Source organism: Pelobates fuscus, chromosome 8 (genome assembly GCF_036172605.1).
Source record: "Pelobates fuscus isolate aPelFus1 chromosome 8, aPelFus1.pri, whole genome shotgun sequence".
NCBI lineage: Eukaryota > Metazoa > Chordata > Amphibia > Anura > Pelobatidae > Pelobates > Pelobates fuscus.
The window spans coordinates 39252056-39273357 of record NC_086324.1 but is presented as its reverse complement, the minus strand read 5'-3'; the positions used below and the strand labels follow the sequence as shown (position 1 = coordinate 39273357).

Sequence of the window (21302 nt, the reverse complement as noted above, 5' to 3'; positions counted from 1 at the left end):
TGTTATGTCCATGACCTTATTCCCATGCAGCATCCTCTTCAGGCTAATTTGGGTGAAAGCATGGGATGGTAATAATTAGCTAATTTGGGTAAAAGAGCATGGGATGGTAATAATGGGCTGATTAGGTTAAAGAGCATGAGATGGTAATAATGGGCTGATTAGGTTAAAGAGCATGAGATGGTAATAATGGGCTGATTAGGTTAAAGAGCATGAGATGGTAATAATGGGCTGATTTGGGTAAAAGAGCATGGGATGGTAATAATGGGCTGATTTGGGTAAAAGAGCATGGGATGGTAATAATGGGCTGATTTGGGTAAAAGTGCATGAGATGGTAATAATGGGCTGGTTTGGGTAAAGAGCATGGGGTGGTAATAATGGGCTGGTTTGGGTAAAGAGCATGGGGTGGTAATAATGGGCTGGTTTGGGTAAAAGAGCATGGGATGGTAACAATGGGCTGATTTGAGTAAAAGAGCATGGGATGGTAATAATGGGCTAATTTGGGTAAAAGAGCATGGGATGGTAACAATGGGCTAATTTGGGTAAAAGAGCATGGGATGGTAATAATGGGCTGATTTGGGTAAAAGAGCATGGGATGGTAACAATGGGCTGATTTGGGTAAAAGAGCATGGGATGGTAATAATGGTCTGATTTGGGTAAAAGAGCATGGGATGGTAACAATGGGCTGATTTGGGTAAAAGAGCATGGGATGGTAATAATGGGCTAATTTGGGTAAAAGAGCATGGGATGGTAACAATGGGCTAATTTGGGTAAAAGAGCATGGGATGGTAACAATGGGCTGATTTGAGTAAAAGAGCATGGGGTGGTAATAATGGGCTAATTTGGGTAAAAGAGCATGGGATGGTAATAATGGGCTAATTTGGGTAAAAGAGCATGGGATGGTAATAATGGGCTAATTTGGGTAAAAGAGCATGGGATGGTAATAATGGGCTGATTAGGTTAAAGAGCAGCATGGGATGGTAACAATGGACTGATTTGGGTAAAAGAGCATGGGATGGTAACAATGGGCTAATTTGGGTAAAAGAGCATGGGATGGTAACAATGGGCTGATTTGGGTAAAAGAGCATGGGATGGTAACAATGGGCTGATTTGGGTAAAAGAGCATGGGATGGTAATAATGGGCTGACTAGGTTAAAGAGCATGGGATGGTAATAATGGGCTGATTAGGTTAAAGAGCATGGGATGGTAACAATGGGCTGATTTGGGTAAAAGAGCATGGGATGGTAACAATGGGCTGATTTGGGTAAAAGAGCATGGGATGGTAATAATGGGCTGATTAGGTTAAAGAGCATGGGATGGTAACAATGCGCTGATTTGGGTAAAAGAGCATGGGATGGTAACAATGGGCTGATTTGGGTAAAAGAGCATGGGATGGTAACAATGCGCTGATTTGGGTAAAAGAGCATGGGATGGTAATAATGGGCTAATTTGGGTAAAAGAGCATGGGATGGTAATAATGGGCTGATTAGGTTAAAGAGCATGGGATGGTAACAATGCGCTGATTTGGGTAAAAGAGCATGGGATGGTAATAATGGGCTAATTTGGGTAAAAGAGCATGGGGTGGTAACAATGCGCTGATTTGGGTAAAAGAGCATGGGATGGTAACAATGGGCTGATTTGAGTAAAAGAGCATGGGGTGGTAATAATGGGCTAATTTGGGTAAAAGAGCATGGGATGGTAATAATGGGCTAATTTGGGTAAAAGAGCATGGGATGGTAATAATGGGCTAATTTGGGTAAAAGAGCATGGGATGGTAATAATGGGCTGATTAGGTTAAAGAGCAGCATGGGATGGTAACAATGGACTGATTTGGGTAAAAGAGCATGGGATGGTAACAATGGGCTAATTTGGGTAAAAGAGCATGGGATGGTAACAATGGGCTGATTTGGGTAAAAGAGCATGGGATGGTAACAATGGGCTGATTTGGGTAAAAGAGCATGGGATGGTAATAATGGGCTGACTAGGTTAAAGAGCATGGGATGGTAATAATGGGCTGATTAGGTTAAAGAGCATGGGATGGTAACAATGGGCTGATTTGGGTAAAAGAGCATGGGATGGTAACAATGGGCTGATTTGGGTAAAAGAGCATGGGATGGTAATAATGGGCTGATTAGGTTAAAGAGCATGGGATGGTAACAATGCGCTGATTTGGGTAAAAGAGCATGGGATGGTAACAATGGGCTGATGTGGGTAAAAGAGCATGGGATGGTAACAATGCGCTGATTTGGGTAAAAGAGCATGGGATGGTAATAATGGGCTAATTTGGGTAAAAGAGCATGGGATGGTAATAATGGGCTGATTAGGTTAAAGAGCATGGGATGGTAACAATGCGCTGATTTGGGTAAAAGAGCATGGGATGGTAATAATGGGCTAATTTGGGTAAAAGAGCATGGGGTGGTAACAATGCGCTGATTTGGGTAAAAGAGCATGAGATGGTAATAATGGGCTGATTAGGTTAAAGAGCATGGGATGGTAACAATGCGCTGATTTGGGTAAAAGAGCATGGGATGGTAATAATGGGCTGATTAGGTTAAAGAGCATGGGATGGTAACAATGCGCTGATTTGGGTAAAAGAGCATGGGATGGTAACAATGGGCTAATTTGGGTAAAAGAGCATGGGATGGTAACAATGGGCTGATTTGAGTAAAAGAGCATGGGATGGTAATAATGGGCTAATTTGGGTAAAAGAGCATGGGATGGTAACAATGGGGTAATTTGGGTAAAAGAGCATGGGATGGTAATAATGGGCTGATTTGGGTAAAAGAGCATGGGATGGTAACAATGGGCTGATTTGGGTAAAAGAGCATGGGATGGTAACAATGGGCTGATTTGAGTAAAAGAGCATGGGGTGGTAATAATGGGCTAATTTGGGTAAAAGAGCATGGGATGGTAATAATGGGCTAAATAGGGTAAAAGAGCATGGGATGGTAATAATGGGCTAATTTGGGTAAAAGAGCATGGGATGGTAATAATGGGCTGATTAGGTTAAAGAGCAGCATGGGATGGTAACAATGGACTGATTTGGGTAAAAGAGCATGGGATGGTAACAATGGGCTAATTTGGGTAAAAGAGCATGGGATGGTAACAATGGGCTGATTTGGGTAAAAGAGCATGGGATGGTAACAATGGGCTGATTTGGGTAAAAGAGCATGGGATGGTAATAATGGGCTGATTAGGTTAAAGAGCATGGGATGGTAATAATGGGCTGATTAGGTTAAAGAGCATGGGATGGTAACAATGGGCTGATTTGGGTAAAAGAGCATGGGATGGTAACAATGGGCTGATTTGGGTAAAAGAGCATGGGATGGTAATAATGGGCTGATTAGGTTAAAGAGCATGGGATGGTAACAATGCGCTGATTTGGGTAAAAGAGCATGGGATGGTAACAATGGGCTGATTTGGGTAAAAGAGCATGGGATGGTAACAATGCGCTGATTTGGGTAAAAGAGCATGGGATGGTAATAATGGGCTAATTTGGGTAAAAGAGCATGGGATGGTAATAATGGGCTGATTAGGTTAAAGAGCATGGGATGGTAACAATGCGCTGATTTGGGTAAAAGAGCATGGGATGGTAATAATGGGCTAATTTGGGTAAAAGAGCATGGGGTGGTAACAATGCGCTGATTTGGGTAAAAGAGCATGAGATGGTAATAATGGGCTGATTAGGTTAAAGAGCATGGGATGGTAACAATGCGCTGATTTGGGTAAAAGAGCATGGGATGGTAATAATGGGCTGATTAGGTTAAAGAACATGGGATGGTAACAATGCGCTGATTTGGGTAAAAGAGCATGGGATGGTAACAATGGGCTAATTTGGGTAAAAGAGCATGGGATGGTAACAATGGGCTGATTTGAGTAAAAGAGCATGGGATGGTAATAATGGGCTAATTTGGGTAAAAGAGCATGGGATGGTAACAATGGGCTAATTTGGGTAAAAGAGCATGGGATGGTAATAATGGGCTGATTTGGGTAAAAGAGCATGGGATGGTAACAATGGGCTGATTTGGGTAAAAGAGCATGGGATGGTAATAATGGGCTAATTTGGGTAAAAGAGCATGGGATGGTAACAATGGGCTAATTTGGGTAAAAGAGCATGGGATGGTAACAATGGGCTGATTTGAGTAAAAGAGCATGGGGTGGTAATAATGGGCTAATTTGGGTAAAAGAGCATGGGATGGTAATAATGGGCTGATTAGGTTAAAGAGCATGGGATGGTAATAATGGGCTAATTTGGGTAAAAGAGCATGGGATGGTAATAATGGGCTAATTTGGGTAAAAGAGCATGGGATGGTAATAATGGGCTGATTAGGTTAAAGAGCATGGGATGGTAACAATGGACTGATTTGGGTAAAAGAGCATGGGATGGTAACAATGGGCTAATTTGGGTAAAAGAGCATGGGATGGTAACAATGGGCTAATTTGGGTAAAAGAGCATGGGATGGTAATAATGGGCTAATTTGGGTAAAAGAGCATGGGATGGTAATAATGGGCTGATTAGGTTAAAGAGCATGGGATGGTAATAATGGGCTGATTAGGTTAAAGAGCATGGGATGGTAACAATGGGCTGATTTGGGTAAAAGAGCATGGGATGGTAACAATGGGCTGATTTGGGTAAAAGAGCATGTGATGGTAACAATGGGCTGAGAGCATGGGATACATGGTGTCAAACCAATAATGTAAGCAGCGTAACCATTACAGTGTACTGTAGTGGATATGCTGCAGGGAGTGCCCTTGCACCCTCCTAGAGTAAGTAGTCAAACAAGGTTATTCACCAAAGGTGAGAATTCAAAGTGAATTTAAAGATTAAAGGGACATAATAATCACCGCAACAACTACAGCATATTGTAGTTGTTCGGATGAGTATATTCAGTCCCTACAGACTTTTTGCTGTAAACACTGCTTTTTCAGAGAATAGGACGTGTTTACATTACAGCCTAGGAACACCTCTAGTGGCCACTCCTCAGCCACTAGAGGTACTTTTGGGGCAGTGCTGCTCAGTGCAGCACTGACATTCAGGGTCTCCACGCCCCGCATGGAGATGCTGAACTTTTCCCATAGAGATGCATTGATTAAATACATCTCTATTATTATTATTATTATGATATTTATGATATCTCTATGAGGAGATGATGATTGGCCATGGTGATGTTTGGCTCCACCCTGCCTCCTTGGCTGAGATCCTCAGAATTGAGGATCTCAGCCAATCAAATGTTTTCCTATGGGAAAGCATTGTGATTGGCTGAGATGATCAATTCTGATTAAGTCATCCAGGTCGGGGGTGGACACGAGTGGCACCGACATTAAGTTAAATTAAATACCACCATCATATAGTGGAACTAGCTCACATGGCAGGACTGAAAGACAGCACTGAGGCACTAATCCTAGCAGCACAGAAGCCGGCACTTAGAACCAGATCAATAGAAGTGGGTGTCTACCACACCATGCAAAATTAAAGGGGCAGACTCTCCAAAAAGGCCTATTAGACAATCCAGCACATAGTCTTGTAGAATTTCCAGAGGACCTTGTGCACACACATTCTCAGGGAGAACTCCCACTAGGGTGCTCCAAAACAGGGACAGCCCCAGCCCAGACAAATCCTGTGTAACAAAAAAAAGTAGGTTTGGGCACACCCAGTAGTTTCTTTAGTAGGTAGACTTTATTGTGGGGTACAAAAATTTAGACAACAATTCGGCTCCCCTAACTTGACAAAGGTTTAGGGGACTCGAAAAGTCTAAATGTTCTCCACAATGAAGTCTACCTGCTGAAGAAACTTCTGGGTGTGCACAAACCTATTTTTTTAATCCAGCACATAGTAGCTGGGTTCAGATGTTAGCAGGAACAGCATAACCTGAGATGCACAACCAAGTTGCTCGGAGTTGGTACTGAAACATCTGTACAGTATATGGGCTGGACTTGCCTAAGTCTAGATGGGAGATACCACAAATAATAGTTGAGAATGACATGGTTGAGATCCTGTGGGACTTTCAGATCCAGATAGACAAGCAAGTACTGGCCAACCAACCTGACATCGTGGTGGTAGACAAGAAGCAGAAGACTAAAGTCGTTGTGGATGTGGCAATACTAAGTCACTATAACATTAGGAAGAAGGAACATGAAGATGGACACATACCAAGGACTGAAAGAAGAGCTAGAAAGGTAGTCCCATATGGGAGCACTCAGGGTAGTGACTCCCAAGTTGGGGGTGTGGCTTCCTCAGATTCCAGGTGGGACATTTTAGAACGCTGTCCAGAAGAGTGCAGTTCTATGAACAGCTAAGATATTGCGCAAAACCCTCAAGACTCCCAGACCTCTGGTAAATGACCTGGGATGAAGATTATATACCACCCAGGAGGGGTTGAGAACATCTATTTATAAATGTGTAGCCCAATCTACCTGTTTGTTATGACAACCGACTTGTTCTGACATACAAAATAATTTCAGGTTAGGGCCCCTGCGTAGAGCCCTGGACATTAATGGGGTTATTTACTAAACTCAAAATATTTGCAAATTAATAGTGACTGGAAAAACCATGTAATAAATAATTGAATAGTTGTCTTCTTCAGCTTAGCAATAACCACAACATTTTGTCTTTGTTTGGATTTAATTTATCCCTCCATAGTCTGCTCTCCCTTCCACATAGCTGTGTGTAATGTGTTTGCTGTGTTTTGCCTCCAGCTGCTTTGCTTTCTGCGGGGAGAGGGGCTATGATCTCTGGTGGTCCAGTGTTGAAGCATGTGATCTTTGCTTTGCTCAGTGAGTCTAAACATAGTCGCCAGTATTCCCAGCCAGTGTTCTAACCGTTAATGAGGGCTGGACCTGAGGCTGTGATTACCAATTTAGCCAAGTAAGAAAAACAAACCTGCAATTCAGTCAAGTTTAAGTATAATTTTTCAAAACATGGCCAGTTCCTTTTAACTCACCTCAACCTACTGTTTAATTAATAGACTTGTACATGTTTGTTTACAGCTTGTTCTCTTTCATTGAGGAGTGTAGCATGTTTTATTTCTTCTGCCACCTTCAGACCATCTAGCTATGTAATTGCATTTTATCTGCACACGAACTTATTTTAACTTTTTGTATTTTACCTTGTTTCAAAATGACATGCCTTCAAATTTCATTAAAAAATATCTTTAATATGGTGATATTTTATTGATTTAACAAAAACCGTTGTACACGCAAAATAAGAACAATACAGAATTTTTTTATTATTTGTACAGTTTTGCATGAGGTCTTGTTCATAATTTTACTGACTTGTAAAACAGTATTGACTGAGAAGTAAAGATTTGGAGGTGGGAGACCTGCATAGGGCGAAATGGGAGCAGGTCTGCCAAAAGGTAACATAAATTCTACCTTCCTATCCATGTGTAGTATCATTGTAATGAACAAAAGGATGTAAAACTAGTTCTACCTACGAAAATAAATCATCCCCACTTAAACATAAACAAAAACACGTAACAAAATAATAGAAACTATGTACAGGAATTTCAAACATTCTAAATGAAATAAAATACAGAAATTAATTTACTCACACGTATGAAAAAAGATACATTTTATCCAAATGTAACGTATAATGAGTCAAATATAAGTTAGGAGTGACAGACAACTTTATTTAGGTGTGACTATATAAAAAAAAAAAAAAAAACAACAATAAAAAGGACCAAATTAATATATATATATAGATTGTCTACACAACTTACAAGACCTTCAACCACTGTGTCCCTTCAATAACAAGGACAGTTCAATCTCTCACAGGTCTTTGTCAATTTTAAGAAGCAAGGCGACCGGAGATCCCCTGAATGTTTTTGAAAAATATATATTGCAAAAGTTGTTCACAGCCAGTATTGAACTACAAACACCATTAGAAACATCAATTATCTGTTAAAGAGACACTCCAAACGCATAAAGCACTTTAGCTTGCTGAAGTGCTTTATGCTTGAAGAGTGCCCTCTTTTTCAATAGAAACTGGCACTTTTATAAATTCACCTGGTTACACCCCTGGTTGGCAATCAACAGATCCTGTCAGTTAGTGGTTGTTTAGCTCAGTGGAGCTAAACTCAGGAGGCAGCAATTGCCCAGAGCAGCTGCCTTGCAATGACGTCTCATTGAGCTACATTGGGTAGTCTTTGATTGGACAACCACATAAGTATGTGCTGGAAGAAGGGGAGGGCTTGCAAAGCCTGCAGGCATGGCATCTGCAGCTATTGCAAGTTGCTTTTAGATATACCCTTGATGTAAAAGTGCATAACTAAACTTATGCATGTCTTCATTTGGGGTATATTTACTAAACATTGATTTTTTTTTTAAAAAAGTGGAGTGTCCCTTTGACTATAATGGGAGTTGTAGTACAAAAACATATGGTCACTGTTGGACTTGTTTTTTTTTTTATCAGCAGAACCCTACATATTATTTGCTCATCAGAAGATGCTTATGGAGGATAGGGCCATCTTACTTTACATTTACGGTCAAGTCTATTTATGCCTTGAGACTGGGAGAGTTAATCTCTAAACTATGAATCAGGATGTCAAAGTGAATTTCAAATTAAAGGCCGATATAACCAAAGTGGAAAAAAAATTGTTTTCAATTTGCCAATTGTGGCCTAAAAATGTAAATTCAGTTTGAATTCCTGATAATTAACACTTTATTGAATAACCTTACTTGTAAGTAGAGAAATTAAGCCTGAAGCCAATTTGGTATAGGAAAACATTTTTTCTCCCCCGACAAAAACAAACAACTGGTTAAAAACCAAAATAGATGGAGCACGTCACATATGTCATAATCATACAAAGCATTAGGGCAGCATTTCAGAGGGGTAAAAAAAAACGTAAACGGTGCACCCATGCTGTTGATTCCTTCAGTTTTCCGAGTATATCAGCTTTTAACGGGATTGCAGACACCTCCTTATTTCTCTGCAAGACAGAACATTGAAAAAGTACAATTTAACACAGGGGATGAATATTTTTGCAAACTGCATATTTTCCTTTTTTTCCCTACAAAATTTTGAATTAAAACAGTGTTTTGAGATGATGTTTTCCGATAAAGCATCACATAGATCAAAGTTCTATATGCATATTGTTCAGTAAAATGTGAGAATCAGTCCGGGGTCTGAATACTGTATATTAAGCCGCTGTATATTAAGTCAGCAGAGAGGTATAAATGACACTTCTCTTGGTAAAGTGAGGTGCACAGTCCATCACTAGTTAGCATGTGGTCAAATAGCACATTCAGGGTTATTCACTTAAGTGAGAGTTTAAAGTGAATGTCAAATTTAAGGTCAAAATTGAAAAAAATCTGTCAGATTTGCTTTCTGTTCAGCTACCGTGGGCTTAGATGTGAAATTCACTTTGAATCCCAGACAGTTGTCTAACCCTGATTGCGTGCCTTATAGAAATGCTTGGCTAGGCAGCACAATGTAGGGAAAAAATCATGAAATAATATAATCTTATCATTCCGTTTGCAAAGTGTATTGCTAGCACAATGCGTAGTTCAGTAGTTGTGGAATTAACTGTCTTGTCTATACGATGATAAACACGATACTTAAATACAAAGGCAACGTTTTTCATAAATAACATCCTCATCTCCTTGTGCTATATTACATGATTAGGGTTTATTTAACAACAATTCAAAGTGAATTCCAACTAAATTTAAAATTTCAGGTCAAAATAGCTGTAATGTAAAAAAATCATTTATGCATCCAGTCCGACTACCATGGTCTTAAATTTGAATAAACTTTGAATTCTCATGATTGTAAATGACCTTGATTATGTTATATGACAAGTCAAAGATATCGCCTCCCTGGTTTGTTCCCTTTGTGTTTCAAGAGAAACTATGGCGTAAAATGACCCAATATTCGTTATTTCATTATACAGATTATGCATTAAAAATAATGCAAAAAACATTTAAAATTAAAAAATACATATATTTATTTTAAAAGTTACCAGACATGTCCGTTTTTAGTGGGTTTGCCAGCAACTGCAGACAGCAGCCACCAAGAAATGAGTGGTCTAGTCTCCCCGATGGACAACTGTGAGTGACATGCTTTGAGCTGCAACATTTTCTACAAATTGCTGCTGTTCTTAGTTACTCTCAGAGCTTAGTGTGCAAACTCTAGTTAGTCTGCCTGTAGTCCACTAGAGGGAGCTCATGATGCCACTTGCCATCCTCGTCGGCAGGCTACAAAATACTCTATACTGTTCCTCTATATGTGAAATAGCTGAAATCCTGAATTGTGCGCGTGTAATTGTGTATCCTATTACCGATAGACATTGGCTTCAAGATACTGAAACAACTGTTCCTGTGATTACTACAGTACCTTCCTGGGAAAACCATGTCCTAAATGAATTGTTCTTTCATTGACCAATTCTCATCTCTTGCTGTATAGTAATAGTAACAGTAAGGTGAACTGTGACAAATCTAAGTGAACACTCCAGGCACCATAACAACTTGATTGGAATGATCTCTGGCGCTGACTTACCTTTAGGGATTGAACCGTGCATGTACAAGTTAACCCTGAAGTCCATTATCCAGTGCCTGACCACTCTGTACCTGTCCTTAAGCTGCTCAGAATCTTGAAAGAGGAAGCCTTAGAGAGGGGCAACACTGATTGGCTGACACTCCAAGCCAATCAGTTGCTCCTCATTTACAAAACTGGTTGAGAAATGTGCGTTTTGTGAATGGGGAAATACTGATTGTTTTAGAGCATCAGCTGACTGCCTCAACAAATCAGCTGTGCCCCTGTCCAAGACTTCCTCCCTCAAGATTCTGAGTATCAGAAGGACAGGGGGCAGAGCAATTTGGGACCAAATACTGGTCTTTGGGTTTAAACTGTTCGTGAACAATTTAACACCTAAAGCTAAGCCAGTCAGGGACCTCCAGGCACCATAACAACTTTATTCCAATGATATTGTTATGGTGCCTGGAGTGTTCCTTTAATGATGGAGGAGGAATATGATCTTGCATTTCCATAATACTATTGTAATAAACAGCCCAGCATACCTTCAAATCAAATCATTACTACTTTATTGGCACATACTAATATTTTAACATAACCTTTTGATGTCAGAAAAAGCCCAATGATCTCTTGGAGTGGTAGACTTTTTGTTATTACTATTATCTTTAACAGATTTCTCAATGAGGTTTCAGTTTACTTGAACTTTTGTTTAAACTTCAGGGGTCTGGATTCAGTTTTACCAGCAGGAGCTGGTAATTTGGAATTCCAAATTAGAGAAACTCACTCTATGATATGATATCTTTCTAATTTATATTACTCTACCATAATGTTACGTTGTATAAACCATGCAGTTTCCACAACACCTTACCTCCTTCAAAGGCAAACACACAAGCCTTCTTGCATTCATCTTCAGTATCAAAACGATTTCCATTTCCACTGCAGCCACCAAACCAAAACTGTGCACACGAATTGGCTTGCTTGTCATAATACCATTTGATAATGTATGTCCTACAGGGACCCTGGTCTAATGGCAACATGCAGCGTGCATCTTGAGTATATTCTACAGAAAACAAAAACAGTATGATATATAACAGATATATTTTAGGACCACAGCATACATACAGTAAAAATCACTCTGGTAATATAGAAAAGCACCGTGAAACAGTAAACTATCGCTTTTGCTGTTATGGCTAGGGCCCATGTGCATATAGAATAAATATTCTGAGGTTTCAATATAAAAAAATTCAAGCATTATTTTATAAAAAAAACACAGCAAGTGGCCAGCAAAGTCAAATGTCCCTCTTTGGTTAATAATAACAATATGGACTCAAACAAAATACCTCTCAGTTGTAGAAATTCAGATTGCTTGGTGTGTATAACTGAGCCACACGGCTCCACAGCAATAAAATCCACTGTAATGTTTGGTTAAACATCACTTGGTCTATATAAACAGACACATTTATTCTTTTTCTAAATCACACATATCAAATTGCATTTCTTGGGCTAAACTCTTCTACTAAACCTTTCTTTGAGTCCACTGCAGTCATTAGTTTACCTATTGCAGGTATAGATGGTACAATGGTCTCTGATGGAGATACAATAACTGTGGATGATGATGATGACGTTTTTGATGATGATGAAGGTTGTGATGATGATGACGAGGATGACGAGGATGACGAAGAAGAGGAAGACTCTGATGAGGATGATGATATTACAGTTGATGAAGTTATCACTGAACAGGCAAAAAAAAAAGTAAGTAACAAATTACCATTATTTGATAAACTTACAAACTAAAAAACTGAAATGTAATAGATTGCAAATTGTTACAACACCTTTTCTGTTTGTTGATACAGAGTAATCGTTTTCATCATCATAATCTTCTTCCTCTTCCTCTTCAACTACTGTTTCCCTGATCACCTCTCTTTCCTGAAACAAGAATGGTTACTGTCATTGCATTTCTATTATATACTGTATAACAATAGGCCTGGCATTTTTGCATATATGTTAGCAACAAAATGAGAGCATATGAGAACTCTGAGAATGGACAAAAGCTTAGAGAAACTCAGTAGATTGCCCTTCGGTAAATCCCCACTCAGGTATCAAAATAGTTTTTGCTCACGTGTGCCATTACAGAGAGAACATATTCCGAAGCATATCAGACTGATCACACCCATAATGGCAGCCCAGAACCAAAATGCCAGCAAGTTCCCTCTGCACAAGAGCTACAGCAACCCCAGATGATTGTTTCGGCCTCCTTTGGGTCTCATCACTGAGGTGTAGTTGATACCCCTCTAGCACAGGTAGCACAAGGTCCATGTAAGGATTACTCTTTTTTTTTTTTAATTCTTTATTGTTGTTGTGCAGGTGGTTACAAGTTTTGACAGACACCACAATAACGTATCTTAGGCTTTCACAGTAGTCAGACAGTGGCATGTTAGTTCGCACAAATTTTTTGTTTTACATGCTTAACTGAGCAGGTACTTTAACAGAGTGAGGTTAAGTACATTATTACAAAATATAACAACATTTAGCAAAAGAATGATGCAAGTAGCTGGAAATTGTTAGGTCATCTATGTTAGTCTAGGTATGGTGTGTGAATTTGCTTTGTAGAGTAACAATAGGTGCTTGCACAGTGGAGCAGCAGTGCCCCATGTTTAGTATAGTGTAGTTTAGCGAAGCATATTAGAGACAGGCGTAGGTGATATGCCCTGTGTGGTAAGTAGCGTAACAATGCCTATTAGAAGCAAGCGCATAGCAAATGCAATACGTAGATTACAATGTAGTCAGTCACATGTAAAATAAGGCAAGGAATAGTAGATTGGTCAGAACAATAAAGTGAAGACATAAGGCTATAAGGATTACTCTTTTAACTTGGGGAGAGCTAAGCAAATGCATAACAACAACAAAAAGGATATGAGAACTCTGAGAATGGACAAAAGCTTAGAGAAACTCAATAGCTTGTCTTTTGGTAAATCCCCACTCAGGTATCAAATTAGTTTTTTCTCACTTGTGCCATGACAGAGAGGACATATCTGAAGCATATCAGACTGGTCCCACCCGTAAGGCAGTCCAGAACTAAAATGCTGGCAAGTTCCCTCTGCACGAGAAATACAGCAACCCCAGACGATCGATTTAGGCACAGTCAGCACGGGGTCCATGTCTGGATTACCATTTTAATGTGGGGATTGCCAAGTTAATGCATAGCAACAACAAAAAAAGGAAATGAGAAAAGACAAAAGCTTAGAGAATGTTACCAAGGCTGGACAAAGCTTTGTCTCCTACAGCTTTTCCAGCCCTTCTCCAGGGAGGGTGGACAGGCATGCAATTGTCCTCATGGGCACTTGAATACAAGGGTTGTGGTCAACAACCTTGCAGAAGTATTTTTTTGCAGCTACAAAGTAGCTGGAGGTGTGTTGGGATACCCGTTGACATAGTACTTAAAGAGTGAAGCTCCAGGAATTGTGCAGGGCCTTTGTCAATCTAGCACTGTGTGGATTTGTACATGTGCTGGTGGCCCATATACTCAACGCTCTCCGGGTCTGGATGGTTGCCCCAGTTGACCAGTCATCGTGTGTCTTCCACATTGCAAGATGCAAATATGAAAACTATACGTCCCAACCTTCAACACATGTTCTTTAACGCACACTGTGATACTTCTCAAGACGTATTATTGAAGAAACAGCCATATATAGATAGTGGAAGTGCACTCCACCCTTCGTCATGGAATCCAGGGTGCTCCAATGGACAAGTAGCTTGACAAAGGCCCTAAAGGGTCGAAACGTTGCCTTTTGGTTCCTGGTTCTAATAAAACTGCCTTTGCTTTGGAATTCGTTGGAGTGCCTGGATTATTTTCTACATTTAAAAGTATTTTTGAAGAAAAACCTGAGCTTTTCTGAGGCACAATGCTAATTTGTCCCACTTTTGCTATTTGATTTATAGATCAGCAAGACATGTGTTAAACATTTGCGACACATTTTCTTAGTACTAGAAGAAAATGGATCATATTTTTGTCGTAAAGTTCAAGAATAGCATAATGCCTATTGTATCAGTTTCTTATTCATCCCAAGCAGTTCAATTTAAAACAGAATGCACCATACAGGTTCCCATTACCATGTAAATCATAGCAAGGTACACAATTTACTGTCAAAAACTTGTTGACAATATTCTACAAATTTTCAGTAGCTAAGCAGTGAATGATAAAGTTAAGATTGACATCGACAGACAGCGTAGTAATCTACACATTAACTTCCTATATCTTTCACAATAACATTAATCTAAGTAATAATATTGTCTCACTTTGTCTTAATGCTACCGAAAGATTTTATTATTCAGTTTGGGATTGTAGAAGAACTTTTATATGAAACCATATATACATTTTTCGTAAGACATTATTATAAGATATTATTTCAATGTTATTGTCTTTTCTAACATACTATCCCTTTAAAATAGTTTAGTACATCACATTGTATTTTCATTATCTTTGAATGTAAACATTAGTTTCCATACCGGTGGAAGCTGTACCACAAATGTTTGTTCTGTCTCTGTTCTGCGTCTTTCCTCCTGTACATTTACTCTTTCTTCTCTTTCCGGCTGTAGGTTTACCCTTTCTTCTTGTGAATTAGTATATCTGCCGCCATACGTCCCTGATGAGATGGACCCCGGGGATCCTTTATGTGGGGATATAGTATTGATTGTGCTTCCAATCCGATTGTAAATGAGTGCTCCATTCTCATCTTCACAGAACTGGTTAACCAACTTAGACTCCAATGCTACAGCAAAAACACATTTATATATCACTTAGTCTATACTTCATATTCATATAGCAAAATAATCACATTATCATTTGATTTAAATATTTTTCGAAAATACATTTTCATATAGGCCGGGCCCTTACATACCAGACATATCCCATATTAAAAAAAAAAAAAAAAAAAAATGGGGGGGGGGGGGGGGGGGGGGGAGATACAGCGCTAACTCCAAAGGCAAGAAAAAGTCTGTAACTTGAATACCCCAACAATCAAAGATAAAATGACAAGAAAAAAAAAAGAAAGAGAACACACTGCGCCAAATATGAATCTTAACTAAGCGATATAGGTATATAGTCAATATAATATGACTTAAATAGGAATATGATAAAACGTCCCAAAGAGAAAGTCCTTATGGTACAAATATAAAGCCAGCAGTTACACGTGGCCATGTATATATTCTTGTTACTCACCTGGAAGGGTGTTAAAGTCATCAATCAAGTACATGTGTTCACTGTCTGGATCAGAGGCGATAAGGTTAAGTTCCCGTATGAAATCGAGTTGTGTTGGATCCGATGCATTGACAATTCCAATTGCATACATTTCTATGTTAGCAGCTTGAGCTTCACGAACTGCAATGTCCAGCTTCACTGCTTCTCGTTTGTCTGTCTGGCCATCTGTGAGCACAATGGCAACTTTGCGGACCCCTATTCTAGCTCCGAAAAATCCTTCTTGAGTAGCTTTACGTATTGCAGTCCCAGTGTACGTGCCTTCTCCCATGTACATCATTTTCCTTATAGCTTGCTTGACATCTTGCTGAGTGGTGAACCTGTTAAGACCAAACTCTAGACGAACCTCTAAACTATAGAGAACAAGTCCAATCCGAGTGGCATTTCTGCCCACTGTTACCCTGTCGACTAAAGCTGTGACAAAGTCTTTAATGATTTCAAAGTTTTCTGGTCCCACACTCTCAGAGCTGTCAATCACAAATACCAGTTCCATAGGTATCTCCTTACACTTTACACCACAGCCTAATGGGAGAAAAATAATAGGTTTGATTAGATGCATATTTGTTTGTTCGTATTACTAATATATTTTAAATGCTATATTTATATATTGCAAACATATAACATTAATACACCCAACAACAGAAGACAGATGATGTATGTAGAGTTGGATTTTTACTGGATCGTGACATGCCAATCTAAAGAAAGAAGGGTTTCCCTGTTTTCTTCTTTTTAATATTAGGGATCTGCATGGGCTAAAATTCGTTTCGATTCGGAAATTCGGGTAAATAAAAAAATTCGGCACTTTGGCAATTCGGTTCGGCACTTCCGAAATTCGCAGCTTCGGCAATTCAGCCATTTGGTTCGGTACTTCCGAAATTCGGAAGTTTGGCAATTTCGAACTTTGGCAATTCGGACATTCGTAAGCATCCCTCTCTTGTTTTGCCACTTTTCAGAAATGAGAAGCACTTTGCCACCACAACCACTTACACATCTGTAGGGCTCCTTAACCCCTAACCCTAAACACCACAACCACTTACATATCTATAGGGCTCCTAATGCCCGGACTGCCACCATCAGAGACACTTACACATCTATAGGGCTCCCAGTGCCAGGAATTAGCTTATTGTTCAAGATTCCTGTCATCATTCACATCATTTTTCCTCCCTTGATTTGCCACTTTTCAGAAATCTGAAGCACTTCGGCACTTCCGAAATTCGGCAATTCGGCAATTCGGTTCGGCACTTACGAAATTGAGAAGACCTCTAATTTAACCTGTTTGACTCGTTTTATTTTTGGAACTGACCATGACGTTTATAGAATTATTATTGTTTTATATGTTTTTTTATTAAACGTGCTGGGGTGTTTGGTAATGAAACCCCAACATCCCCCCTTTTCTGAAATGTTTTGGGAAAACAACAACAACACATTTTGAAGACGCAAATAACATGTGAAGCGGTATTCGCTAAACCTGGAATTGTTAAACACAAGTTAGAGAAATGCCAATTTTAGGTTAAAATAGAAATTCTGGAAAAATATTTGGAGAATTTTTCCAAATCAGTTATTGTGGCTAAAATATACATTTCTCTTGTCAGACACATACTTTTCAAAAATCATATTTTGGATGTTTTAAAAGTAAATAGAATAAAAGAAATCTTACCACAAATCTCCTTTATCATCTTGATTATATCTTCTCTCTGTTTGATACAAAATTACTTATAGTTAGCATGTATACATTATGTGCCTTATAACTGTGCAATTCTATTTAATACCAAACTAGGTTTGTGACAGCTTTACAGTGCATCCCTGTAATCTTTGCAATTGCTGTTAGAGTATTACAACTCTATGTCAGATTAAAACAAAAAGCACAACTCATGGGAAGGAGGTTTAATTTACACCTGTGTTTTGATTCAAATCTTACATTCAGCATACAATAAGAACTGGAAGCTGAACTAATAGCCTGCACTTTATCAGGTGTGCCAAAATTGTGGTTAGCGTAATTTTTTTGAATGAAACAATTTGCAAAACTCTATATGCCCACCCTCTCACTCACAGACCCCACATGAGGAAGCTTATCCTTCCCATTTACATCAGAGTATGGTGTGTACATCTGCGTGGGCCCATGCTATACAAGTCTTCACTGCTAACTGGTGTAATATATTTTGTAATTTAGGCAGAGGTTACTGCAGAATGCTACAAACGTGCAACAAACACAGATGAATATTTATATTTATTAAAAATTTAAAGAATGTGGGTTAACTAATATGGATGACCAGAAATGCCATGTATTTTTTTACATTTTTTCTGATTTGTTATCCTGAGAAAACAACTTGTTTACTCGAGATGACAAGTCAGAAAGATATTAAAAATACAAAGCCTCTCTGGGCTTCTGTAAACTAATGCCTGCTGTGCATGTTTTCACAATGTTTCCATATTCTGTCTCACTCATATACAGTATAATACAAAGATCATATACAATTAATTGTGTGTACACAAAAATAAGCCTTTGCTATGAATTCTGAAGGTACAGCTAATGTCTTTCACCAACATTCACATTAACATGTCATGCAGGTAGATGGCTGCCAATGTTATTATTATTATTATTATTACTGGTATTTATATAGCGCCAGCATATTCCGTAGCACTTTTCAATATTATCAAAGGCGGAGATTTAACAATAAATGAGACAATTACAAAAACTTGCAGGAACAATCGGTTGAGGAGGGCCCTGCTCAAACAAGCTTACAGTCTATAGGAGGTGGGGTGTAAAACCCAACAGGACAGGAGGTAGCAATCAAACAAGGTGGAGTGAAGCAGAGCTGGAGGAGAGAATAGAGTGTTGCCCTTTAGGAGAGAGCAAGGGACAGGTAAGTAAGGTAGAGGTTACTCTGGGAGGCCAAAAGCTTTCCTAAAGAGAAGGGTTTTAAGGCACTTTTTAAATGATTGACTCGAGGATAGCTTGATGGTCATAGGCAGGCTATTCCAAAGGAAAGGAGTCACCTGCGAGAAGGCCTGCAAGCGTGAGTTGGCTGTACTGGTGCGAGCAGCAGACAGGAGAAGGACACGGGCAGAGTGGAGAGACCGAGATGGGGCATACCCGCGGATCAGTTAAGAGATATAGGAGGGGCTAGAATTGGTCAGTGCTTTATAGGTGTGGATTAGTACCTTGAATTAACTCCTATAGGATACAGGAAGCTAATGTAAGGACTGACAGAGGGGAGAGGTGTGACAGGAGAGGAAAATCAGTCTGGCGGCAGCATTCATTACAGACTGTAGCAGTAAGCCTTGTGGGAAGACCTATTAGAAGAGAGTTACAATAATTCATGCGAGAGATTACTAGAGCATGGACAAGCTCCTTAGTAGCATCTTGTGTAATGAAGGGGCGGATGCGGACTATGTTTTTAAGGTGTAATCTAAAGGATTTGGAAACAGACTGGATGTGAGGCTCAAAACTCCAAGACAGTGCGCTTGCAAGGATGGACTGATGTGGGTACCACTCAATTGAAGGGAGAGAGAAAGAGGGGGATCAGTATTAGGTGGAGAAAAGACAAGGAGCTCAGTTTTAGAGAGATTGAGTTTCAAAAAGCAGGAGGACATCCAATCAGAGATGTAAATCAAATTTCTAAAGATGTAAATCAGCACTAAGTTTCCACACATTGTTTTTTTTTTTATTAGTCTCTTATTAAATACTTACTGTTAATCCTGCTTCTCCTTTAAATCCAGGCCGACCCTGTGATAAAAGCAGATAAATATACATAAATATTCCAAGTTTAGAAGTAACAGTGCTTCACAGGCCATCCACCATCTATGGTACTACAACAAACTAGCAGAGGGCTCAGTTGAACTCTCGAGGACCGAGAGATCTTGTCTGAAACATAATAATCAGCCCCTGCATGGAAATATTGTAGTAAGAGTGAAAGATCTTTCGAAATTTATCTCCTGAAGTATACAACAAAGAAATGTGTGCATTGCATTCTTGGAATGTCTGCCAATCAGAAGCTGGACATTGACCCCAGAACACCAGCTGAACTTGGATTTAGTTACAGCTACTCTAGTTGACTTTAGATTTTGTGGGTTGTAGAATAGAAATATAATACATAAGCACTATCTATTAAAAGATCGAGAGGGACTATATCCAGATGCATTCTTCATCATAATGAAGAGGGGTGGAGGGGGTAGCATTCTAATTTAGCTGATTAAATTGAGCATAAAAAAGCTTACAGATTCTCCGGGTACTCCAGTCTCTCCTGTGTCACCTTTATCACCTTTTCTTCCTCTTTCACCAGCAGAACCACGATCACCCTAAAATAAATCGTACAAGACATATTTTATTTTTTGTGAACAACAACAAAGAAACATTTTTTCATTCATCGTCTCAGTTTGGTACACCATGAAAATAAATATGTACTACAACTCAGACTTTAGAGTCTATATGGTAATAACATTACAAAACATGTCAACATGGGTCTAAAATACGTAGAATGCTGGTATTTCTCTAACCTTTGGACCTAAAAGTCCTTCTCCTGGAGGTCCACGAGGTCCAGATCCACCTTGAATTCCTGGTTCTCCCTAAAAGGTATAGGATGTATTATTATTTATGTATTTATTAGAAACAAAGATTTCAGGAAGTAATTGTCATTAATATGTTCAAGAAGATGTATCAAGCCACAGGAGTGAAAGAATGGGAGGGAGGAAACCTCAAAATAAAGAGCGGTAACCTAGCAAATATATTCAAATTTTAAAATGTTTATTTAATTCCAATTTTATTGGTGTATCAAATAAACAGCGGGGATACAGAAAGGAAAAGGGGGTCAGTTGTGGGGATAAGGTTCACAGTGTAATATATTACATTTTAAACAAACTGAAAAACAAGAGCATTGATGGATAGTCATTATTATTATTATTATTATTATTTTATTATTTATATAGCGCCAACAAATTCCGTAGCGCTGTACAATGGGTGGATTAACAGACACATAATTGAGATCAGACCACTGGACGTACAGGAACAGAGGGGGTTGAGGGCCCTGCTCAATGAGCTTACATGCTAGAGGGAGTGGGGTATAGTGACACAAAGGGTTAAAGTAGGGGAATTAAATAGTTTGTTAGAGAAGGGTTTATTGAGTGCTTGGTAGGTCATTTTTGACAGTTGCAGGAAAGGAGTCATGGGGTGGGGGATGAGAAGCCTGCTGACAGTTTAATTGATACGCTTTAATGAAGAAGTGAGTTTTCAAAGATTTTTTTGAAGGAGTGGAGGCTGGGTGAAAGTCTGATTGAGGAGGGAAGGGAGTTTCACAGAATAGGTGCAGCCCTAGAGAAGTCTTGAAGGCGAGCGTCAGAGGTGGGGATCCGGGCAGAGGATAGGCGTAGGTCTTGGGATGAGCGCAGGGGTCTCGACGGGACATACTTGTGTATGAGGGAGGATAGGTATGTTGGAGCAGCATTATGTAGAGATTTGTAAGCAAGCGCCAGAATTTTGAATTGGGCCCTATATCTAACTGGAAGCCAAAGCAGGGACTGACAGAGCGTGGAGGCGTGGGAGGTGCGACCGGACAGGAAAATAAGCCTCGCAGCCGCATTCATTAT

General features: G+C 39.4%; 1 protein-coding gene across 2 annotated transcripts in view; it reads right to left on the bottom strand.

Annotated features, from left to right (window-relative positions):
- Nucleotides 1-7974: 7974 nt before the first annotated feature.
- Nucleotides 7975-21302, bottom strand: part of COL28A1 (collagen type XXVIII alpha 1 chain) — a 78714-nt gene continuing 65386 nt past the window's right edge. For both annotated transcript variants that reach the window (XM_063429705.1, XM_063429706.1), the window contains exons 28-37: nt 20217-20285; nt 19938-20018; nt 19411-19446; nt 17377-17413; nt 15684-16241; nt 14972-15234; nt 12298-12391; nt 12021-12197; nt 11334-11525; nt 7975-8924 (exon numbers count right to left, since the gene is read on the bottom strand). In XM_063429705.1, the coding sequence (XP_063285775.1) occupies nt 8917-8924; nt 11334-11525; nt 12021-12197; nt 12298-12391; nt 14972-15234; nt 15684-16241; nt 17377-17413; nt 19411-19446; nt 19938-20018; nt 20217-20285 (1515 nt within the window). In that variant the 3' untranslated portion in view covers nt 7975-8916. The remainder of the gene's footprint in view (nt 8925-11333; nt 11526-12020; nt 12198-12297; nt 12392-14971; nt 15235-15683; nt 16242-17376; nt 17414-19410; nt 19447-19937; nt 20019-20216; nt 20286-21302) is intronic.